The sequence below is a fragment of the Peromyscus californicus genome, unplaced genomic scaffold (assembly GCF_007827085.1).
Source record: "Peromyscus californicus insignis strain IS unplaced genomic scaffold, ASM782708v3 Scaffold_5__1_contigs__length_169319896, whole genome shotgun sequence".
NCBI lineage: Eukaryota > Metazoa > Chordata > Mammalia > Rodentia > Cricetidae > Peromyscus > Peromyscus californicus.
In genome coordinates, this window is record NW_026294573.1 from 65026096 (window position 1) to 65046488 (window position 20393).

At 39.2% G+C, this 20393-nt stretch overlaps 1 protein-coding gene across 4 annotated transcripts in view; it reads right to left on the reverse strand.

Moving 5' to 3' along the window:
- Adamtsl1 (ADAMTS like 1) overlaps nucleotides 1-20393 on the reverse strand; it is a 949615-nt gene that overhangs the window by 219701 nt on the left and 709521 nt on the right. For all 4 annotated transcript variants that reach the window (XM_052717522.1, XM_052717521.1, XM_052717520.1 and 1 more), the window contains 2 exons: nucleotides 7389-7463; nucleotides 3659-3816 (listed from right to left, as the gene is read on the reverse strand). In XM_052717522.1, coding sequence (XP_052573482.1) covers nucleotides 3659-3816; nucleotides 7389-7463 — 233 coding nt within the window. The remainder of the gene's footprint in view (nucleotides 1-3658; nucleotides 3817-7388; nucleotides 7464-20393) is intronic.

The following is a 20393-nucleotide window of genomic DNA, read 5'->3' on the forward strand; positions in this document are numbered from 1 at the left end:
CTTTAATAAATGGAGTCTGGGAACCTGGATGTCCCAGGTCAAAGAATAAATTAGACCTTTATCCTTAATCATACACACAAATCAATGTATATCCTAAAACTATAAACATACTTGAAGAAACACTGGGAATAGCTTGATGACATGTGTTGGTCTTAACAATGATTTTGGGGGTTGTATAACCTCTAAAGAAAAGGCAACAAAAGCAAAATAAAAACATTATATTAAACTAAAAAAATATTGTACACAGCAAAAGAAACAATCAACAGTATAAAGAGAACATCCCAGAGAATGGGAGAGAATATATATATAAACCATAAGTAGTTAATATCCAAAATACACTAGAAACACAACTGAACAGCAAAAAATATAAAAGACTTGGTTAAAATGGGCAAATGATCTGAAAGGCACTTCTTCAAAGAGGACATGGAAAGGGCCAGCTGGCTTAAAAGCAAACACCCAGCATCACTAATCATGATGGAAATGCAATGAAACCCATGGTCACCTGTCATCCCATACCTGCCAGAATGGCTGTTATAGAACTGAGGAAAGCCACAGCTGGCGCAAATGCAGAGAGAAGGGAGGTTTTCTACTGAGTGTGGGAATGTGAATTGATTCAGCCAACCAAAAAAGAATTCCTCAAAGAGTTGTAAAAATAGAACTACCATGAAGTACTGTATGATGCAACAATCCCCCTCTGGGTGTGTAATCAAAGGGCATGAAGTGGGGATGTTGAAGAGACATCTGCTTTCTCATGTCCATCCCATCATTCACAGCAGCCAAATATGGAATCAACCTGTATAAGTTGAGATGAATTCTAACAGCTAAATCTGAAAAACTATAAAATGATATCCTTTACTTTTAGGTACTTTATTAAAGAAACACAGAAGTTATTTCATTATAAACCAACAGTGAAATGGTGTTTTTCTTTATTTTTTTATATTTCTTAAATTATCTGGCTCATTTTCAAATTTGTATGAATACATTAAAATTTTTATATAATCTAATTTAGAATAACTTTACATTCATTTAATTCCAGATGTTTTCCAATGAAAGCTTAAGGGAAAAATACACTCTTAGAAGGAACACAGAAAATGGGGAAAAAAGGTTTGGGCTGGAAGAAAAGAAATGTAATTTCTAGTCCAAGGTTACCATGGGTATGACCTCTAGTGAGTCCTTCCTGAAGCTGAGTTTCATGGTGGTTGAAATGTCATCATCTGCTATTGTTAAAGCACCGCTGTATGAGAGGTGGAAATGCCTTATTCTCTTAGCATTTACTCATGGTTTGCTCTTATTGAGATGTGAAGACAAATACAGTGCAGCTCCTCCCTCTTGGAAAGAATGAGTTAGGAGACATAAACAAATTTGGGGTGAAGGAAGAAATGGTAAAGGACAAAGAGGCATTGGCGAAGAAGACGCTAGAGGAAAAGAGAGGAACATTCCAGGGAGAGACCTTGACACTTCTCTAAGACCATGAGTTCTGTCAGTGTATAGGACTTGTCAGCCTGAACAGAAGGGGTCAAATTACAAGTGAGGATGGAAAGACACCAAGAATCCTGGTTGCCAAAATAATGTGGCTGTGCTGTGAATTTGCATTTTATCCTCAAAGGGGAAGGGCTATGAAGGATTCTGAAACGGGGACAAATGAGTTTAGAAAACAGATTCTGAAGCCAAATAGATAACAGATCTGAGCTGGAAAAAAGTCTGCTCTCACAGTATTAGCTTAGTCAAGGGAATGCAAAGGTCTAAACTAAAACAAAGGCAGCCAGGATGGAGAAGGACCAGTCTTGAGAAACGGTATAGAAACAAGACTAAGTTTATTGTGTAAAGGTGAGAAACTAAGTGACTCTTCTGATTTGCTTGGATAGGCAATATAAGTCCTACCTATGGAGGGGGCTTGAGAAAAACAAACCATTATATGTATGTAGACTCTAGACTTAAAGAGACACATATACACATAGTCACGTATGTATTATATCATATAAACACTAGCAGGATGATTTGGGTGGAGAACGTGAATTATTAAAAGTGAAAGAGGAAGGTTGGGGAAGAACAGTGGACAACAAGTATGAGCAAGTCACAATGTCACTAGTATAAGTAAAACACATTATTTTGAATAGTAACTAAACATAATTATTAAAAACATTTAAAAAGATGGAGATAATTAGCAAAAAGAATGTGACAATGTGGGTTTCTGAGCCTACTTAAGTTCAGTCTTGAATATACAGACCTCACTGTGCTTGTAAAGTATCCAAGGGGTAATGGACATATAATAACTAGTTGGATGGAAAGTGTTAGATGATGCTATGAACTATCCAAAGATGCATAGTATTACCAGAACTCATTCTATCCTTTCAGAATGCATACTAACTGTGTAAAGCCACCAGAGAAATGACTATTCTATATATGGTCTATTCGGCAGTAATTCTATGGGCTTCAAAGAATTAATATATTACTTAGTCTTTACTAGATGAAGTACTGTAGGTTATCTCTAATAGTTTGTAGCTTCTTGTTCATATTCATGTGGCCAGCATCTGGCCTGGATTAAAAAGAGCTACCACACAGACACAGATAAAGGACAGTGTTCTGGAACCCTTCTTTCATACAACCTTACTGCCTATCACATTTTCCTCCATGCATTCTTACTTCCAGCTGCCATGGGGTCACCAAATCCTTGCTTAAATCAAATGTCCTCTGGCTCCAGGTCTCATGATGAAAAAATTTATGGAGTCTTGGACACATTACAAGTTTTACAGCTTTACAGCTGAAACCCTTCAGGTCCTCCTGACCTACTAAAGAAAAAAAATGTTTTATTTTATTGTGATTCCCAAGTGTTCTCCAGTGTGTGCATTTTTCCAATAGAATGTCCTGTTGCTTCCAGCAATGTGTTTCATATTACCTTGAAGAGCAGGACAGCACTGATAGAAGGAAGCCAGTCAATCTTCTTGCCAACACGAGAGAAAAACAGAATTTGCCATTGGAAGCATGAGTAGTTGGTTAGATCTACAAGTTATCAGTTTGCATTTCTCTCTTAATGGGGATACCTTATATTAGTTAACAAGTTTACCCTAATTATTTAGAAATGATTTAAAGGCTGAGTGGTGGTGGCGCATGCCTTTAATCCCAGCACTTGGGAGGAGGCAGAGCCAGGAGGATCTCTGCGAGTTTGAGGCCAGCCTGGTCTACAGAGAAAGGTCCAGGACAGGCACCAAAAATAATTTATATTTTCCAACTAATGATACATAATATTGGCTATTTATATGAGGCCATTTAATTAATAATATATTTAAAGATACTCCTTGAAAACATTCTATGTTGTTATGAAGTCCAAGATGTAGCTAACAAAACTTCTGAATTAGACATTTCCTAGGTAACAAATGGTTATATGTATATACATACTACATGTATATATAATCACCTAATTATTTCTATCTATCTATCTATCTATCTATCTATCTATCTATCTGTTTATCTATCTATCTATCTATCTGTTTATCTATCTGTTTATCTATCATCTATCTATCTATCTACCTATCTATCTATCTATCTATCTATCTATCCATCCATCCATCTAACTATCATCTATGATCTCTTTCTTTCAGAGATTATAAGTGCCTTGTGTTTGGGTGTGGCTTATTATTAAAATACCAAACAGGCTTACCTTGATGATGAAATCTGCTGTCAGTGGCCCAGCCATCCTCAGTATCTCTTTGTCTGGAAGTTTCTGGAAGTCCACCGTAGAATTGTCCACAAGGAAAGTTCCTGTAGAGCTCAAACTGTTTTCACCTTTAGTCCCTTGGAGTGTCTTGGTTTCCAGATCTATATAATCAAATGCAAGAAGAGGAGAGGCAGGTATGCCTGGGCTACCACACAACACATACAAGCACATTTTGTGGAATTAAAACTCATGCTACTTAAGAGAGGAACATTGTTCTTTTGATAGCCAACACTATTAGAATTGCCATATAAATAAGATATATAAGCGTGGCTATGTCATACAGAAGATTATATTGCAAATGAAATTATTTTAAAACTCACTATCCAAGAATTCATGGCTCCTTGTCAAAATACTCTTTGACTTTCCAGTACCTCATCTGAGCATCCCACTTTACTGTAACCCAATCCTTTGGCTTACTCACGTCTCATACGTATCTATCTGATGTCTGTCCTGGTTGCCTTCAGCCCAGTAATACCCTCCAGTTTTCTTTTTGCTCGTTGATGTAGGTCCAAGTGCATCCATGTTTTGCCTAGGCATCTGTGTGACATCTTGCTCATGCACTAACCTACATCCCTTTATACTTTCTGTTGCTTACTGCACACATGCTGTTGCTCAACTGAATAAAACAACAGTGGCTTAAAGACAGGTGCTATCCATTGAGTCCCCTCTCTTTTGACATCCACTTTTGATAACTATTTTTATTCACATATGTGATATTGTATAAATGCCTAAGCAGAAAGAAATGGATCCTAGAGCATTCAAGTCTGAAATTGTTCAATGACACAGTCTATGAGGCATCTTTTGTTGTAGGAAATTAGAGCATGCTGAAGATGATTGTAGTTATGATGATATATATGCATTTATATATGATTGAAAATAAAATTATTGTGATATATTGTGATGTGTATTAACACATATATCATAATATATATTAGTAATATATATGTATTATGTCATATAAGCACAAGCAGGATGATTTGGGTGCAGGGAAGGAACTATCAAACGTGGAGGAGGAGGGCTGGCTTCTTTACTGAATATATATTGATAATATATATCACAGAGAGGACTAAGTTGTGATTGAGAACTTATTTAGACTGATTGTGGCCTATATGAAGAAAGACAGAGGGACTTAGGCAAATTATTTCCAGAAGAAAAAGCACAAGAATCATTTTTTTTCTGTCAACCATTCTTCAGTAGAAAGATACGTGAGGTTCTGTGTCTTTCACCCCAGCTTTAATTAAGACTCTCCTCTTCTGTATTACAGAGTGAGCTTTTGAGTTAAAAACACACTTAATGCCTTTGGAGGTGCCAGAGGCTAGGGGTGTAGCCTAGTTCTGAGCACTCAGATCTGCTGAGAGGCCTTCCCTGCTGCCTTTTTCAAGATCCATCTGGTTCAAGATGAGTTGGTGTGGCGCTGCTTTGGCCTGCAATAGTTGAGGTTGGCCCCATTGTGAAGGGAAAACAGCCACAGGAGACATGGGGCGTCATTTACCAGCCCCCCCTCATCATTTTGTTGAAATAAATAAAAAAATTTAAAAAAGAAATAAAACAACAAATTCTTCTAAAATATCTTTTGAAACTATAGTATAATTACATAATTTCTCCCCCCCAACCTTTCCTATGTTCCACCCCTTGCTCTCGGGTTCACAGCCTCTATTTCTTTAATTGTTATTACATGTATCTATATATACATCCCTACATCTTGCTCTGTCTGTATAATGTTACTTGTATGTGTGGGCTGACCACTTAGTATTGCCTACCTATACAGTGTAAGCAGCATGTTCTCTGGGGAAAAGGAGATCTCATATTGCATTCTATCATTCATGAATATCACTTGCAGCTTACCTAGACATTCTTTAGGACAATTCAATAAAATAAAGCTAATCCTTTGGCTTTTGTGTACCTCATGCATGCATTGTGTGTGCATGTGTGTGTGTCTTTGTGTGTAGAGGACAGATAGTGATATTGGGTTTCTTCCCCAATTACTCTGCATCTTAGTTTCTTGAGACAGGGTCTCTCACTGGACCTGGGGCTCACTCCTTGGGCTACATTGGCAGGCTAATAAGCTCTGGGGACCAGCCTGTCTCTGCCTCCAGTGCTGGGATTGCACACACACACTGCTTTCTTATCTGGCTTTTTCCATGGGTGTTGGGGGATCTGAAATAAGATCCTTATACTTGCATAGCAAACGCCTCACTACCTGAGCCATCTTCCTAGACCCCCAATTCTTCAGCTCCTCAGCAATCATAAAACTAGGAAATATAGGAGACTGTCACATGTATAAATATAATATTTTGTTTTAAATATTTCTTGGGCAATATCGAGTCATTTCCCTGTGTAGCGATGATCTCAGCCTGACTATTTTATTTCATTCTCCGTCACTGCTCACAAAAATTCCATTTTGGAGTGTGGTTGTTATAATAGCATTTAGCTGTATCCTGTTCTTAAGAGGATAAACCAATCATTTGGGAGGTATAAAGTGCACAATATGTTATCTTTTGACATGTGAACAATGGACTTTATGGGGCGGTTCAGGATTGGAAAAGAACTCGGGTCCATATAAGAATGACTTTTCAGTGTTTTCTTGTTTTGTCTAAACTGTACCTCACTCACTCCTGACTTCACATGACCTTTCTGACTTCACCTCTTCAATTAAATGTGTTTGTTTTTAGGAACAGACTTAGTAGAAAAACTAACTTTTACAGGCTCTGGCCTATCTTCTTGTTGTTTATCAGATTATAATGATCTTTATAGTCTAATTGTCAGAAAATAATCCTTGCTACTTAAACTGATTTCGTGGGCATGTGTGTGGAAGAGGAGGGGGAAAGACCAGAATTGACTGTGGGAATTTCAGAGGTGAGCAGAGTGGAGGGGACCGCAGTGCTGAAGGGAATAACCGAAGGAGCCTTTCAGTGAAGGCGAACTTCAGAGGAAATGGTATCACATCCCCCTTTCTCTTTATTACAGACCAAAACTTTCTGGTTGTAATTTACAGTGCTCTATCTAAATAGCACTAAACCGCGAGGAAGAAGATGTGGCTGCCTTGGAATGACTGAGGATCAGTTCTTATAGACAAACCCTATGTAGACCCAGCTACCCTTTTATCTTAAAGGCTTTGTTACCATTTAATCCCAAATCCTACCATTTATCTTCAAGATAAGAGGGTTCTGAACTAAGACACAGAACTAATTTTTCTGCAAAGGTTTGTTTTAAATGTCACAGTTCGTTTGTTACTTCTACATATTTGTGGATTGATGAAGTAAAGATCTAAAATATGGAAGGAAAAGGAAAAGAATGGAGAAGAAATGAATTTTAGAAGGAGGAAAAGAGAGGTGAGAAAAGACAAAAGGTATGAGTAACTATAGAGAGGAAATACAGAGATGTAACAGTCACAAAGGTTTGGTGACTCAGTCACGTGCATAGCCTATGGACAACCCACTGCACCATCTACTGTGTATATTTCAGGGTGACTGTGCTTAGACGTAATGACTACACAGCCTTCTCCCATCTCATCAGGCAGCCAGTTATAGGCAGAAGGCATTCAAGTGGTCATACCACACTACAGTGAAGGGGGCGGGGGCTGGTTCTCTTGCACTTTCACTCCTTCTGGGAACAAATTAATAATAAAAGCTAAAATCTCCAGGCCCTCAAGGAAGACAGTGGCTCTACTTACACAAATGATCTGGCCCCTTCAAGACGAGGCGGATGTGTCTGCTTCCATAAGGTATGGCAACCACGGTGTCATCCACTAGAGAGAAACAGAACAAAACTTTAAAAGCACATAATCTGACACAAAATTACCGATTATCTCCCATACAAAGGCAGGGACAACAGATTTAAATTTTGTTTTCTTTTAGTGTTTGAAATGTAAAGTCAATGTTTGAGAATCAAAATGTGTCCTTTCTCCAAAATAAAACATGTCAAAGAAGCTAGCTGCTGCTTAGCTTGGGGGGAACTAGACCTCTTACAGGAAATAGGTTTTTTTAAGATTTGTTTTAATTTTGTGTGTGTGTGTGTGTGTGTGTGTGTGTGTGTGTGTGTCCATCTGCTTCCAGGTGGGGATATGTGCACATATGAGTGCAATTGCCCCTGGAGACTGGAAGAGGGGGGCAGGTCCCCTAGAGCCATTGTGAGCTACCTGACGTGGCCGCTGAAAACTGAGCTTGAATGTTCTGTAAAAGCAGTATGTTCTTTGAGTTATTAAGCCATGTTTCCAGCCCCACTCTCCCACGAATTTTGATTTAAAAGTGGATTTTTTAAGGAAACCTTTTTTATTTTAAAATGCCATCAAATTTTCCTGGATTACAGCATTTTCACTGGATTAAAAATAAAAATAAGCCTTAGTGTTCAAAGGATGATGCATGTTATCAGAATTTGCACCTCTCTCAGAGCATCTTGGCTAAGTGGGGCGGACTAGGAGGGGGAAAATACATTTGTGTGCTCTGAACCCTCAAAACCCTTCCTTCCCATTCCCTACTATAAACTACCTCCATTCTTAATGAAATATTGTGAAAGCCTGTAAATGATGATCTAATATATCTCCACATTTACCATCTCTGTTTTGAAATACCTTTAAAAATCTGGCTGAATCAAAGATTATTTTGCCATGGATTACCCTACCTAAAATTGAGCAAACATTCATGAGACACACATATTAAAAAGAAAAAAAAAATAGGGCCCAGCACTGGTGGTGCACTCTTTTAATCCCAGCACTCGAGAGGCAAGAGGCAGGCAGATCTCTGTGAGTTTGAGGCTAGCCTAGTCACAGAGTGAGTTCCAGGGTAGGCACCAAAACTACACAGAGAAACCCTGTCTTGAAAAAGAAAAACAAAAACAAAAAAACAAAAAACAAACCAAACCAAAAACAAAAACCCAAGGAGGCTGGAGAGATGGCTCAGTGGTTTAGAGCTCTTGCTGCTCTTCCAGAGGACCTGGGTTCAGTTCCCAGCACCCACATCAGGTGGCTCACAACCATCTGTAACTCCAGCTCTGGGGAATCAGATGCCTCTGGTCTCCTCAGGTATCTGCACTCACATGTACATACTCATGTGCATAAACATACACCTACATATAATTCAAAGTAAAAGTAAATCCTAGAAAAGTAATTGGAGGTAGATTCTACCCACCCTGTTGACATCACAGACATTACCTTTGGAAACTCCATCTCTGCCTTATTACACTGGCTGCAGGCTCACTTTCACTTCAGAGACTGCCTCACCCATGACTGGTGACATGCACAAAGATTTTGTGATGAAGAAATGGAATCATCCCTAGGAGCATGGCAACTAAAGCAAGGCCAAGTGGACAGAAAAGCACTTGACAGACGAAAAAGGCAAGTTCTTTACAATGAGCCATTATATCCAGAAATTATGTGCGTATGTCTATTCCTACTTACGTTTCCAGCAATAGATATCATCATAGTACTGGGATAATTAGGTTTAAATATAAGATTCCCAGTGGAGGTTAGTTTAGATAGTGAGCCACAGGAGTTATCTAATGAGTCTCAGTCTCTCGGCTTCTAAAAGAAGGCAACATCTAATACTGCCGTACATGGATATGAATAGTGGATACAGATACAGATATGTTGCCTGGAACATAGGAGGCATTCAATACATTTATTTTCCTCCTTTTAGTTCAAGACTTCTTAAGAATTGGGGCAGGGAGGCTGAGAGATGGCTCAATGGTTAAGAGCACTGGTTGCTTTTCCAGAGGCCCTGGGTTTGATTCCCAGCACCCACATGGCAGTTCACAACTGTCTCTAACTTCAGTTTCAACACCTTCTTCTGTTTTCCACAGGCACCGGGCATGTGTAGGGCTGAAAGATTTTTATTTTGTGTACCATCAAACACTGCAGGTTCCCTAATATCTAACCTGCTGATTGAGGAGGGTGAATCACGGGTCTTCAGTCCTGCCCTGAAGAGGTTACACTTATTGAGGCTGTTGAATACTCTGCTGACATTATAAATGTATTGGTGTTTTTAACGCCATGCGCTGTGGAATAAAAGACTGCATTTCTCAGAGCTGGGACTCCGTGGCACAGAAAGCAAACTGAGTAAGGGGAAAAACAGAAGAGGAACACATAGACATTGAGGCTGGGCCTACAGAGCCTACAGTTTAAAAAAGATGTGTATTTTGAGGCTTGCAAAAGCAATTCAAAGAAGTTGAAACAATGAGATTTCTAGAAACAGCAGGTCTTTGTTTATCCGTAGGTCAAAAGAAGTCCAAGTGAAAGTGAAGCTTACTGTTTGGCATCGCTCTGCTCAGCTGCAGTCTTCTGACCCCCACACAGCCCATGGGCCCGGCCCCTCATTCTTAGAAGTAACTCACATTCCACATGCTGAGGCAGTAATGCTGCCGCCTTTTGGCTGAGGCACTAAAGTGTGTATGCTCCAGGGGGAAGAGTAGGGAGCAAGGCAGAAGAAGGCTGCAGAGGGTCTGAGGCGGGTTACGGAAAGCCCACCAAACAAGAGGGAAGAAATATCTTTTGACACCCTTCTTTCTGTGCCTAGTCTAAGAGGAAAACGGGGTAACACAGGTGCCAGAGTGATGGCCAGACCACAACACAGAGGTTGGAGGAGCTGCAATCTGTTCTTGTGTTGTGAGAAGATGGCCCCAGTAGTCACCAGGAATCAGTCAATTCATTATTCTGTTCTACAAAGTTTATGAGTCTCTCATATGTCACACTTTATGTGAGAGAGTAAGGAATCAACAAATGAGTGAACCATTGGCCCCAAAGATGGGTCCTGAAAAAATGGCTTTAGGGAAAAATAGGGAACCTTGTTGACTATACCCTATTTAGGGAAATTCTCAAAGCCCTTTTATTAGTTTCTATTAGTTCCTTAGCAACCCCAAGTCAAAGAAACCATTTCCTTCTGTTTAACTCAGGGTATGTTCAACATGTGCATCATAAGAATTGTTAATGGCATCTGATGTATGTCAGAGCATAACTTAGGAAATAGGCTCCTGATGTGATAATCCTAAGTGGTTAGTCCTGAACATGTGTATATATATATAGGCAATGCTAGTTGGACTCAGTATTTTGTATACATAATCTATAATGATCCTATAATAATTATAGAAGAAGAAGAAGTCACTGAATTGGAGTAGGGATAGTGGGAAGAACATGGGAAGTGGCAGGGTGGGAAATGGAGGTGTGAAATGATATGGGCACAATTTTACTCACGCATGAAATTCTCAACTATTAAAATATAAAAAAGGAAAATGTGAAAAATGAAATTTCATTTCTGCATGTTGATAGGAAAAGCTAAGTTGAGTGGGAAAACATTGTTGCATTAAATAATAAACTCTCGTCAATTTAGGGTGGGTTAGAGGATTCTTCTAGTTTGCATCACGGTTATGCACAGAGATGTTTAAGAAGTTCCAATGATGCACTGTGATGTCTGGTTCCTGAGTGACTAGTGTAATTGGTGTGGTTGGTGGGGAAGGTGGCCACATTTCTCACCAGGCTACACATTTCTCTAAATGTCCTCTCCTACAAAGGCACACTGTTTCTTGATCCACTGCATCTGTTCTGATCTACTCTGACTTTGTTGACAGAACTGTGATGCCAGTCTTTGGGACATAGTCTAGGTTACTAATCAACATTTTAAGAGAGATTAGATAACATATTTCTGTGTTAAATGGACAGGCTCTTCATGGGAATCATGAATTCTGTCATTTCACATACCTGGGTGGCAACCAACATTCCACAAGCCAGTTGTTACCAAAGAATGTACTTCAAAGATTTATCTGAAAATTTCATAGTGTGGCAGATACTATCTTCACTTTTCTATATAGAGCATTTTGAATGAAGTTTTAAATTTTGACGGTGTCCTGAACTGATGAATCAGAGAAAGGTGAAACAATAATACTTTGAAAACACAGGTTTCTTATTCTGATGTTTGAGTTCATCTTAGTTTTAGATCTGCTGTTAAGTTCACATTTTACAGGAATCTTCCCTAGGGATAATACTTGATCGTATTTCTTTAATGAAAGGATGATTGTTGTTAACACAAAAAGTCTGCCAATATTGAAGAGGTTTTGATGGTGTATTTTAAGTCTTTATCCCAATTTTAGTGCTCTAAAAACATATCCAATAAAACAGAAGAGGCTTAACATTTAAGCCTTTCAACCTTCTATCCCACCCAAGTTTATCAGTAATTGCATAATGGAAGATATACGGTGGGCAGGCCAAATAACACTCTCTCCATTATCAACTGGAAAATTTTATCTTTTTAAGGATCTGGGCCAAAAACTGTAGTGCTATCCAAAATTACTTTTATTCAGAATAAGCTCTATTGTTAAAAGATTCTATTTCACTGATTCTAAGAGGAACACATGTTCATATTTTTATATTAGGATATATTGCACAATAGTGTCTTAAGTTCTCTGTTATGCAGGCAATAATCCTGCTTCATCCCTCTTCAGCTGTATAGATAGATGCCAACATCAAAATTGCATTGCATGAATATATAAAATTCTAAAAATTTACAAAATATCATATTAAAAAACTAGCTGGCATACTTGTAAAATGAGTGTCAGAAGTGTAGAAGAAAATTCCATAGCAATAGTAAAACACGCTCATTAATCCCTGGGAAATGACCTTAAAGACGGCTAGGTAATGAGAACTGAAGGGCCACACAATATCCCCATGATTTTAGAGTCAAAGCTATTTGGTTCTACATGAGCTGTTCTCAACCTGTGGGGTCACAACCCCTTTGGGGTCACATATCAGATCTCCTGCATATCAGATATTTACATTGTTGTTCATAACGGTAGCAAAATTACAGCTATGAAGTAGCAATGAAATAATTTTATGGTTGGAGGTCTCCACCACATGAGGAATTGTATTAAAGGGTCATGGCATTAGGAAGGTTGGGAACCACTATTCTACATAATTGCAAAGATGAATGAAGCACCCAGCCAAGAAGAAACAGGGACCAGTTTGAACATCATGTCTAAAATAACCAAAAAGTCGGACAACATTGTATGAAACCATGCTGTTTAAGACACTGGATCTCAGGTAGAGAAGGGCAGCAATTCCCAAGAGCTGGGAAGCAAAGCAGGTATAACCTAGTATTTCATGGTCTTACTTCCTTGAGTGGATTTCCTGGCTGTGGCTTTGAGAGTGGGAACTCTGGAAGAAGTTGACAGAGTCTCTGAGTTGAGAAGACAAATATAAGAGTCCAAGGAATGGAAGCAGCTAGAATTTCTTGAAAAATGTACCAGAAAGGAGAGAGCTACTCAGAGAGAGAGAGAGAGAGAGAGAGAGAGAGAGAGAGAGAGAGAGAGAGAGAGAGAGAGAGAGAGAGAGAGAGAGAGGAGAGATACTTTGAAGACCCAAGGTGGTCATGAAGCATATGTATCTAAGCATCAAAGTGAAGACACTGTCTTAGCTTGGAGAAACAATAATACAAAGAATTATGAATATTTTGCAATCACACAGGGCTGAGAAGAATGTCTTATCCCAGTAGACAGACTTGAAGACATCATAATTCATGGAACATTGAGTATTTAGAAGGGTCTTGCCTTGTAGAATGGTACAATTAACTCTAGGCCAAGCATGGCTTTGCTCCCACCTACCAAATTGTAAGACTCAAAAAGATCACATTGAGTTCAAGTAACTTAACTGCTCCCAGAACAAAGCTTAAGCATATTTATAGGAATACAAAAATATCTCATACCCAACAAAGTAAAATCTGCAATGACTGGCATCCAGTCAAAAATTACCAGACATGTAAGGAACCCAAAAATATAGCCCAACTGAAGTGAAAAATCCATCAATCAAAACACAGAATGGACATTAAAATAGTCACTATAACTGTATTCCATATGTTCAGAAAGTTAAGTACTGAAAAAAACTTTAGCCCCATAAGATTTCACTGGTGTATGCTACCATGCATTTAAAGAAGAAATAATAAATATTAACAATAAATATCAATTCCATATATTTTTCCAGAAAATAACATATAAGGGAACATTTCCAAACGTGTTATATGAGGCTAGCATTAGAAAGATATCCAAACCAATCATAGACAGTACCCTACCCCCAAATACAGACTAGTGTACTTCATAAAAAAGATATAAAAATTTCCAATAAATTTTGGCAAATCAATTATCAATCTATGGAAACAGTAGCTATGACTAAGAAGAGTTTATCTTTGGACCAGTTTATCCCAGTTTGCTAATAAGAACATGGAGCTTCTGTCCTAGGAATGCAGGGTGGGATCTTTATTAGAAAACCAATTAATGCAATTGTCACATGAAAAGGCTAGAAGAGAAGCTATATGATCATATCAAGTGAGACACCAAGAACTTTGATTAAATTTGATATCCACTCATGATAACAACTCTCAGAAGAGTATATGTATGGTGTGTGTGTGAATTTTGTTAATTTAAAGAAGAGTCCTTGTCAAAAAGACAAACAAAACCTTCAGCTATTGTGACACTCAGTAGTGAGAAATCAAATACTTCCTCCTTAAGAATGAGAATGAGAAGGATGCCCACTCACTCCCTAATCACTGTATCAGATGCCCTGACCAAAGAAGGGCCAAAAAAATTTGGCCCACAAATTTAAAATGCTAAAGAAAAATAATCCTTATCAGTAAACAAGATGATTATGTAGAAAATCCCAGCAGTTACTAAAATTCATAGAGTTAGCAAGTGAATTTAGCTAGACAGCAAAACACATGGCAAACATAATAAATAACTGATTATGTTTGCATAAACTGAAATATGTAATTAGAGAGGTAAGTAAAAAATATGGTACCATTTGTAATTGATGAAAAATAAAAAAGCTATAAACCTAAAAGCCATAGGACTTGTATGCTGAGAACTAGTAAGGACTGATGAAGAAATTTAAGAAGGCTTAATTAATGAAGAGACATGAGGTCCTAACAGGTCAAATGACTTAATATACTGAAGTTGCCAAGTACTCCCCTCTCTACTAAATCAATCTGAAAAATTAACACACTTCTAGTCAAAGTCCTCGGGAGAATGTTTGTAGATATGGACAAGAAGACTATAAAACTTATATGGAAAGGCTAAGAGCCAGACTAGAACAGCCAAAATGACTCTCAAATGAAGAAGAATTAAAAAGAATAAAAAAGATGACATTCCTGATTTGGGGACCTACTGTAGAAGTACTACAACCAAGGCCAACAAGGCATCCTGATAGTGCAGAATCAAGGAATTAAATTGAACTGAGGTTCTCCCATTTTCCCAAATTACTCTAGCTGTGTATGTCAAGTTGACATAGAAACTGGCTAGCAGAGTTATCCAGTCTTAAGTGGTCAGCCCTAAATGCACACACATATGAGCAGTAAGTGGAATAAGTGGACTCAGAAGATTGTGTGTGTGTCTGGGTAAAACAGTAATAATCAAAGAAGAAGAGGTCATAAATTTGGAATAGAAGGAGTTGGAGGGGAGAGTTGGTGGAGTAGAAATAATGTAAATACAATACTCATAATATGAAGCTCTCAAAATTTTTTAAAAATTCCCAAAGAAATGTAAAAAAAGAGCTCAGTTCTGAGAAAAAAGTTTTGTTTTAGTTTTACTTATCAATTGACTTCAGTTGCATTTTATTTTTTCATGTATACAAAAGTATATGATTAAACATGTTTAAATGTAAAACAAATCTTTCTAAAATGAAGGATGAAATGAAAACCCACAGTGATCAGAAAGTTGTGTCCTAATCTTATTTTAAAGGACAGCTTCTTTCTTCTTTTTGTGGCACATGGAATAATGGAACACGTCTCAGTCAATGGTGTCCTAGATCCTTAGAAATACAGTAGACCTAGAACTGGACCTTTCTTGTCCTATCCACAGCTACTGCTCCAAGCCATCATTACCTCTGGCCTAGCTTCCTGCAATAGCCTCCAGACTTCATCTCTGACTTCCATAGTCATCCCATCTCTATGCTCTGCTCCTGTCAAGCCATTCTGTTCCAAATCCCCTACGGCTCCTTATCTCATTCAGACTAAGATTCAAACTACTTTAAAACTCTCCACACTGCCCATGGCATTCTTCACCCCACTGCCTTCCTGCCTTCAACATTTCTGTAGCCTTTTTTTTTTTTTTTTTTTGGTTTTTTTTCGAGACAGGGTTTCTCTGTGTAGCTTTGCGCCTTTTCCTGGAACTCACTTGGTAGCCCAGGCTGGCCTCGAACTCACAGAGATCCGCCTGGCTCTGCCTCCCGAGTGCTGGGATTAAAGGCGTGCGCCACCACCGCCCGGCCTACTGTAGCCTTTTTGAAACTCTTCGTTGTCCCTTATGGAATTTGTCACCAGAGTACATACTTGGGGACCATCATATTTGTCCTTCTTTCTGCTTAGAATTCTCTTTTCTGTTGTGATGCCAAATAACTGACTTTTGTCAATATCATGACCTCCTTTCACCTCTATCAAGTATCAAGTTTCTTATCAGTAAGTCCTTTTCTTACTAACCTATTAAAAATTGCAACTTCTCCAGCCTTTGGCTGGCAGCTCATCCACGTCCTATGTTCTTCCCCTTCCCTGATTAATGTTTCCCATCTCTCCTAGTACCCAATGGCACACACGCATTTTATTTGTTTATCTGTTTGTCTAAGGGTTCCTCATACTAGTATGTAAGTCTCATGGAGAAATAGGTTTTTGCCTGTTTCGTTATTTGCTGTTCTTCCACTGCTGGGAATAGGTCATCAGTGCATAGCCTGTGTCTCCTAAATGCCTGCTGTTGAATGAGTAATAGACATCTTTGAAGGGATTATGAGTACAACCTGAAGTAGTCATATACTACGTGAATGTTTTGTTACCACTTTTCTTTAGAAAATTCTTCTATATTTTATACTCAGGAGGCCCTGTGTTTTATTATAAGCATACTTCACCTCAAAAATTTTGAGGCAGATGGAAGGTCCAGGAATATGCTAACCCGCAGCCATTGTAAGTCAGCATGAGTCACAGTCTGAGAGGCACATTTCTGAGAATTAGGAGCTTCATTCCATCTTGATATAAATTAGCTTATTTGACCCTTGCCACTCAAGGAGTGTGGTGAGAGAGCTTGAGGATGTCCTGGTGGTTTCAAAACCTGCAGCTCCATTAGAAAGTTCTGTAGGCTGGATGCAAATTCATGACAAACAGGCTGGATCTGGGTCTAAGGGTCTAAGAAGACATATACTACCACACATGTCAATAAGGCTTGTGAGAAAAACGAGCCTTTGCATTTTAAGAATCAAAAGTAAGCTAAAGTTGGCTAATTATTATTATTTTTTGATTGGTCTGAGGAGGTCAATAATTGAGTACAAAAGAAGGATTGACTGTTATCACTGAAGTCTTTTCCTAAGAAAAAGGAGTGGGCAATTAGAACGTCTTCTGATAAAATGGTGGCTTCCTTTTCATTCACTAGCAACCATTTGATAAGTTACTCCTATTTTCCTTTTTTATCCTGGCACTTTCTGCAATGGTCTCCACTTTCTCCACTCTTTTGTTTTCCCTTTGTTCCCATGAGTTTTGATAACATAAGAAAAAAAAAAACTTGGATATAAATTTAGAAAGAAAATGAGTTCAGTGTGGGAAATCCGAGTGCTAGGAGTTGGAAGTGAGCATGTGGCTGGCTTATGGCTCCTTTTGGCAAGACTTGGGGAGAGACCTGGCAGCACTCCTCCAGAGCCTCAGGGGTGGGGCATGCTCACCTGGCCAGCAGACTGCCTGTTGAGCAGCTAATCACCCTTGCCTGTGGGCTGCCTTGAAGTCTGTAAATACAGGGCAGGAGATTCTTCTGGGGTGGAGAAAATCTAAGTGAGGCAGCTTGTTCAGCATCTGCTACAGATTGTGGTGAGGGGCATGCACATGCTGGGCTTTATTGATATAAATCATTTTGTCATGAGGCATCATCAGGGCTAAGGTAAACGAATCAATTGCATTTTGTCATTAGGTATAATCGTCAGGTTGTGTATTATATAATTTACCCACTGTCGGTCTTGAATGGAGTCCCTTTCACTGAGGTGCATGTTTGCAGAACTGGGGATGACATATGACTCTCAACTTGCCTCAGTTCATTCTTTCAGAGCTTCTCTTCCTATACTGCAGTGACTCAGAGCCTGGGAGTCAGTGAGTGGCCCCCCAATAGGAGGGTAAGAAGAATACCTGCAGGAACAGTGTTCTGCTTCCACTATGGGAGCAGGAACATGGAAGCATGATGATATAGGAAGACCTCTACTAAAACAGGCTTTCAGGAGTCACCAGAGAGCAGTTGCTGCATGCATGCCTACCAACTCTTTGGTGCTTAATGGCAATTCCTGCATTCCTGGATAACGGGCACCAATTCAATTATGTAACAAATAATTAGAAAGATTTTAATTCTTCACTACTCCCTAGAAAATTCTGTTAAGATTGGCCCTTTAAATGATTTTTTTTTCATAAAACTATTCCACCCAAATTTCAGAGGTTACAAAAGAATGTTGCCTCTGCCCATTTCTGGTTTCCATTGTCTGACTTCCTTAATTCTTAGTGATATAAAAAACAGCTACCAACATATATGACCAACACATATGAGCAAAGAAAACTCTTGCCTGGGTGTGCTATATCAACCTCTGAATCACCCCATCCTTCATTTTAGCTGCCAGAGTTCTTAGAAGTTTAGTTTTTTAGAGAATCACATTTCTTTCCTGCCTCCAGGGTAGTGAAAGTGAGTGAGTGAGCTTCCAAAGTGGGCATCTACAATTCTTCATGTGCTTAAACATCCCTGGTCATTCTTCCTGCCTCTCTTCCCAAGAGGCTCCTCCCTTTTGGCAAGGTGCCTTTCCTGGCTTCAAGGGGTAGTTCTACAGTGCTTTCCAAAATAACTCCATCTGCCTTTCCTCTTGACCTGCAGGTCCATTCAAAACCATAAACCTGTCACATGTCAACTGTTTTCCTCTAACTAGTCAACAAGTAAAGAGAACAAAACCACACTAAAAAATTTATTCTCATTTCCCAGGCTGTGGAGACATATGAAAATAGATATTGGAAAATGATATGCTGAAGGGTTGTAGATAATGAAACATTAGGCCATTGTCAAAATGGCTCTAGAAACCCATGCCCTTGAGTCTAAAGGCCACGATTCTTTCTGCGTAGTGATCCTCACAGAGGAAACTATTATAAAATTCACATGGACACGCGGCTCCATGGTTTAGATATTTATGCCTTCTATTCTCACAAGACTCAATTGGGCAGGTACTCTTGGTCTTCTGAGTTGATCCACCTATCTGTTTTATAAATATGAGTTAGTAGCATGATGGGACAGTAGAGGAATGGGTGTTTAGGTACTGGAATCAGACTCTGGGCTCAAATATTAGCTCTTTATGTGACCTGAGAAAGTCATTCCATCTGGGAAGGTCTCAGTCATGTCCTTTATAACATGAAAATTAAGACTAACTTGTTAATGAGGTTCCTATAAAGACATGAGGTGATGGTGTGGAGTTCAGAGCACATATATGTGTAGTGGATAGCTGTTCTGACTATGACCTTAAAGCACTGCCCCTAGAGATGTAGCAGGTACTGTCCCACCTACCTATGGCCTTGAAGTACCTGCCCCTGGGGCATGGCTTGGAGCTACCCTTAAGATCGGAGACTAACCTATGCTGCTCTTTTCTCTTGCTTGTGGGCTGGATGATGTGGACCATCTTAGTGGCAGAGCAGCATTGAACTGTGCCTCAGCTTTCCAGGACCCTGTGATAATTCTCCTATTCTGTATTTCATGAATGTATTTCCCAAATTTATAATAAATTCCTTTTACCCCTTGAGTAGACTCCTATGGATATATTGACACACTTGGCGCCCAATGTTGGCGGGGCTGGGACCGGGGTGCAAAACAGGCTTAGGGGCCCAGACCCAGCTGCTATGACAGGCTTACTGACAGGCAACACTGGATCCAGGAAAAGCCATAAGCTAACACCACCCAGCAATCCACTCAGGGATGGACCAGCATCTAAGGGGAAGTACCTGACATCCCAAACATTCCAACCTTAGATAAGATTAGATAAGATCATCAGATGTTCCTGAGGCTAGCATACATCTATTTTCCTTTTACAGATACCCCTAGACAAATGTCAGCCAATCAGGGTCCTGAACCCTAGAAATCCCCTCACCCCAATCTCTGCTATGATAAAAACACTACCCTGTCTGGGCTTGGGGTTCTTGGCTCTCACCACTGCATCAGACAGAGAGTCCAAGCTCTAAGCTTGCAATAAAGGCTCTTTGCTTTTACATATGGGATTCAGTCTCTGTGCTGGTCTTTTGGAGGTCACCACAGTCTGGGTATAACATACATGTATAGTAAGCACACATTGTTTGCTGATATAAGGAGATCAGAACACAAAGATCATTAAATGGCTTCACCAAACTTAAATGGCTTCACCAAAATTTGGCCTAATATTAATTCTGAAAGAACTTATTGCCAACACTGACCTCAGGCCATCTTGTAAATAAGGGCCATGTGACTTCACAGTAGTAGGGGTGAATTTGTTCTTATTTTCCCACTTTTTCTGTAACACTTTTACCAGGCATCTCAGACTACATATCAGACAGGAGCTAGGATGCAGTCGGTATTCCCATTGAGCAGAAAAGCTCGGCTGTCTCTAATGTTCTTTCCCATTGTGCCTCAGAAAGAAAGGGTTCCTCCTTCAGGTAACAACTGACCATCTGACTTGTTCCACATGAATCCA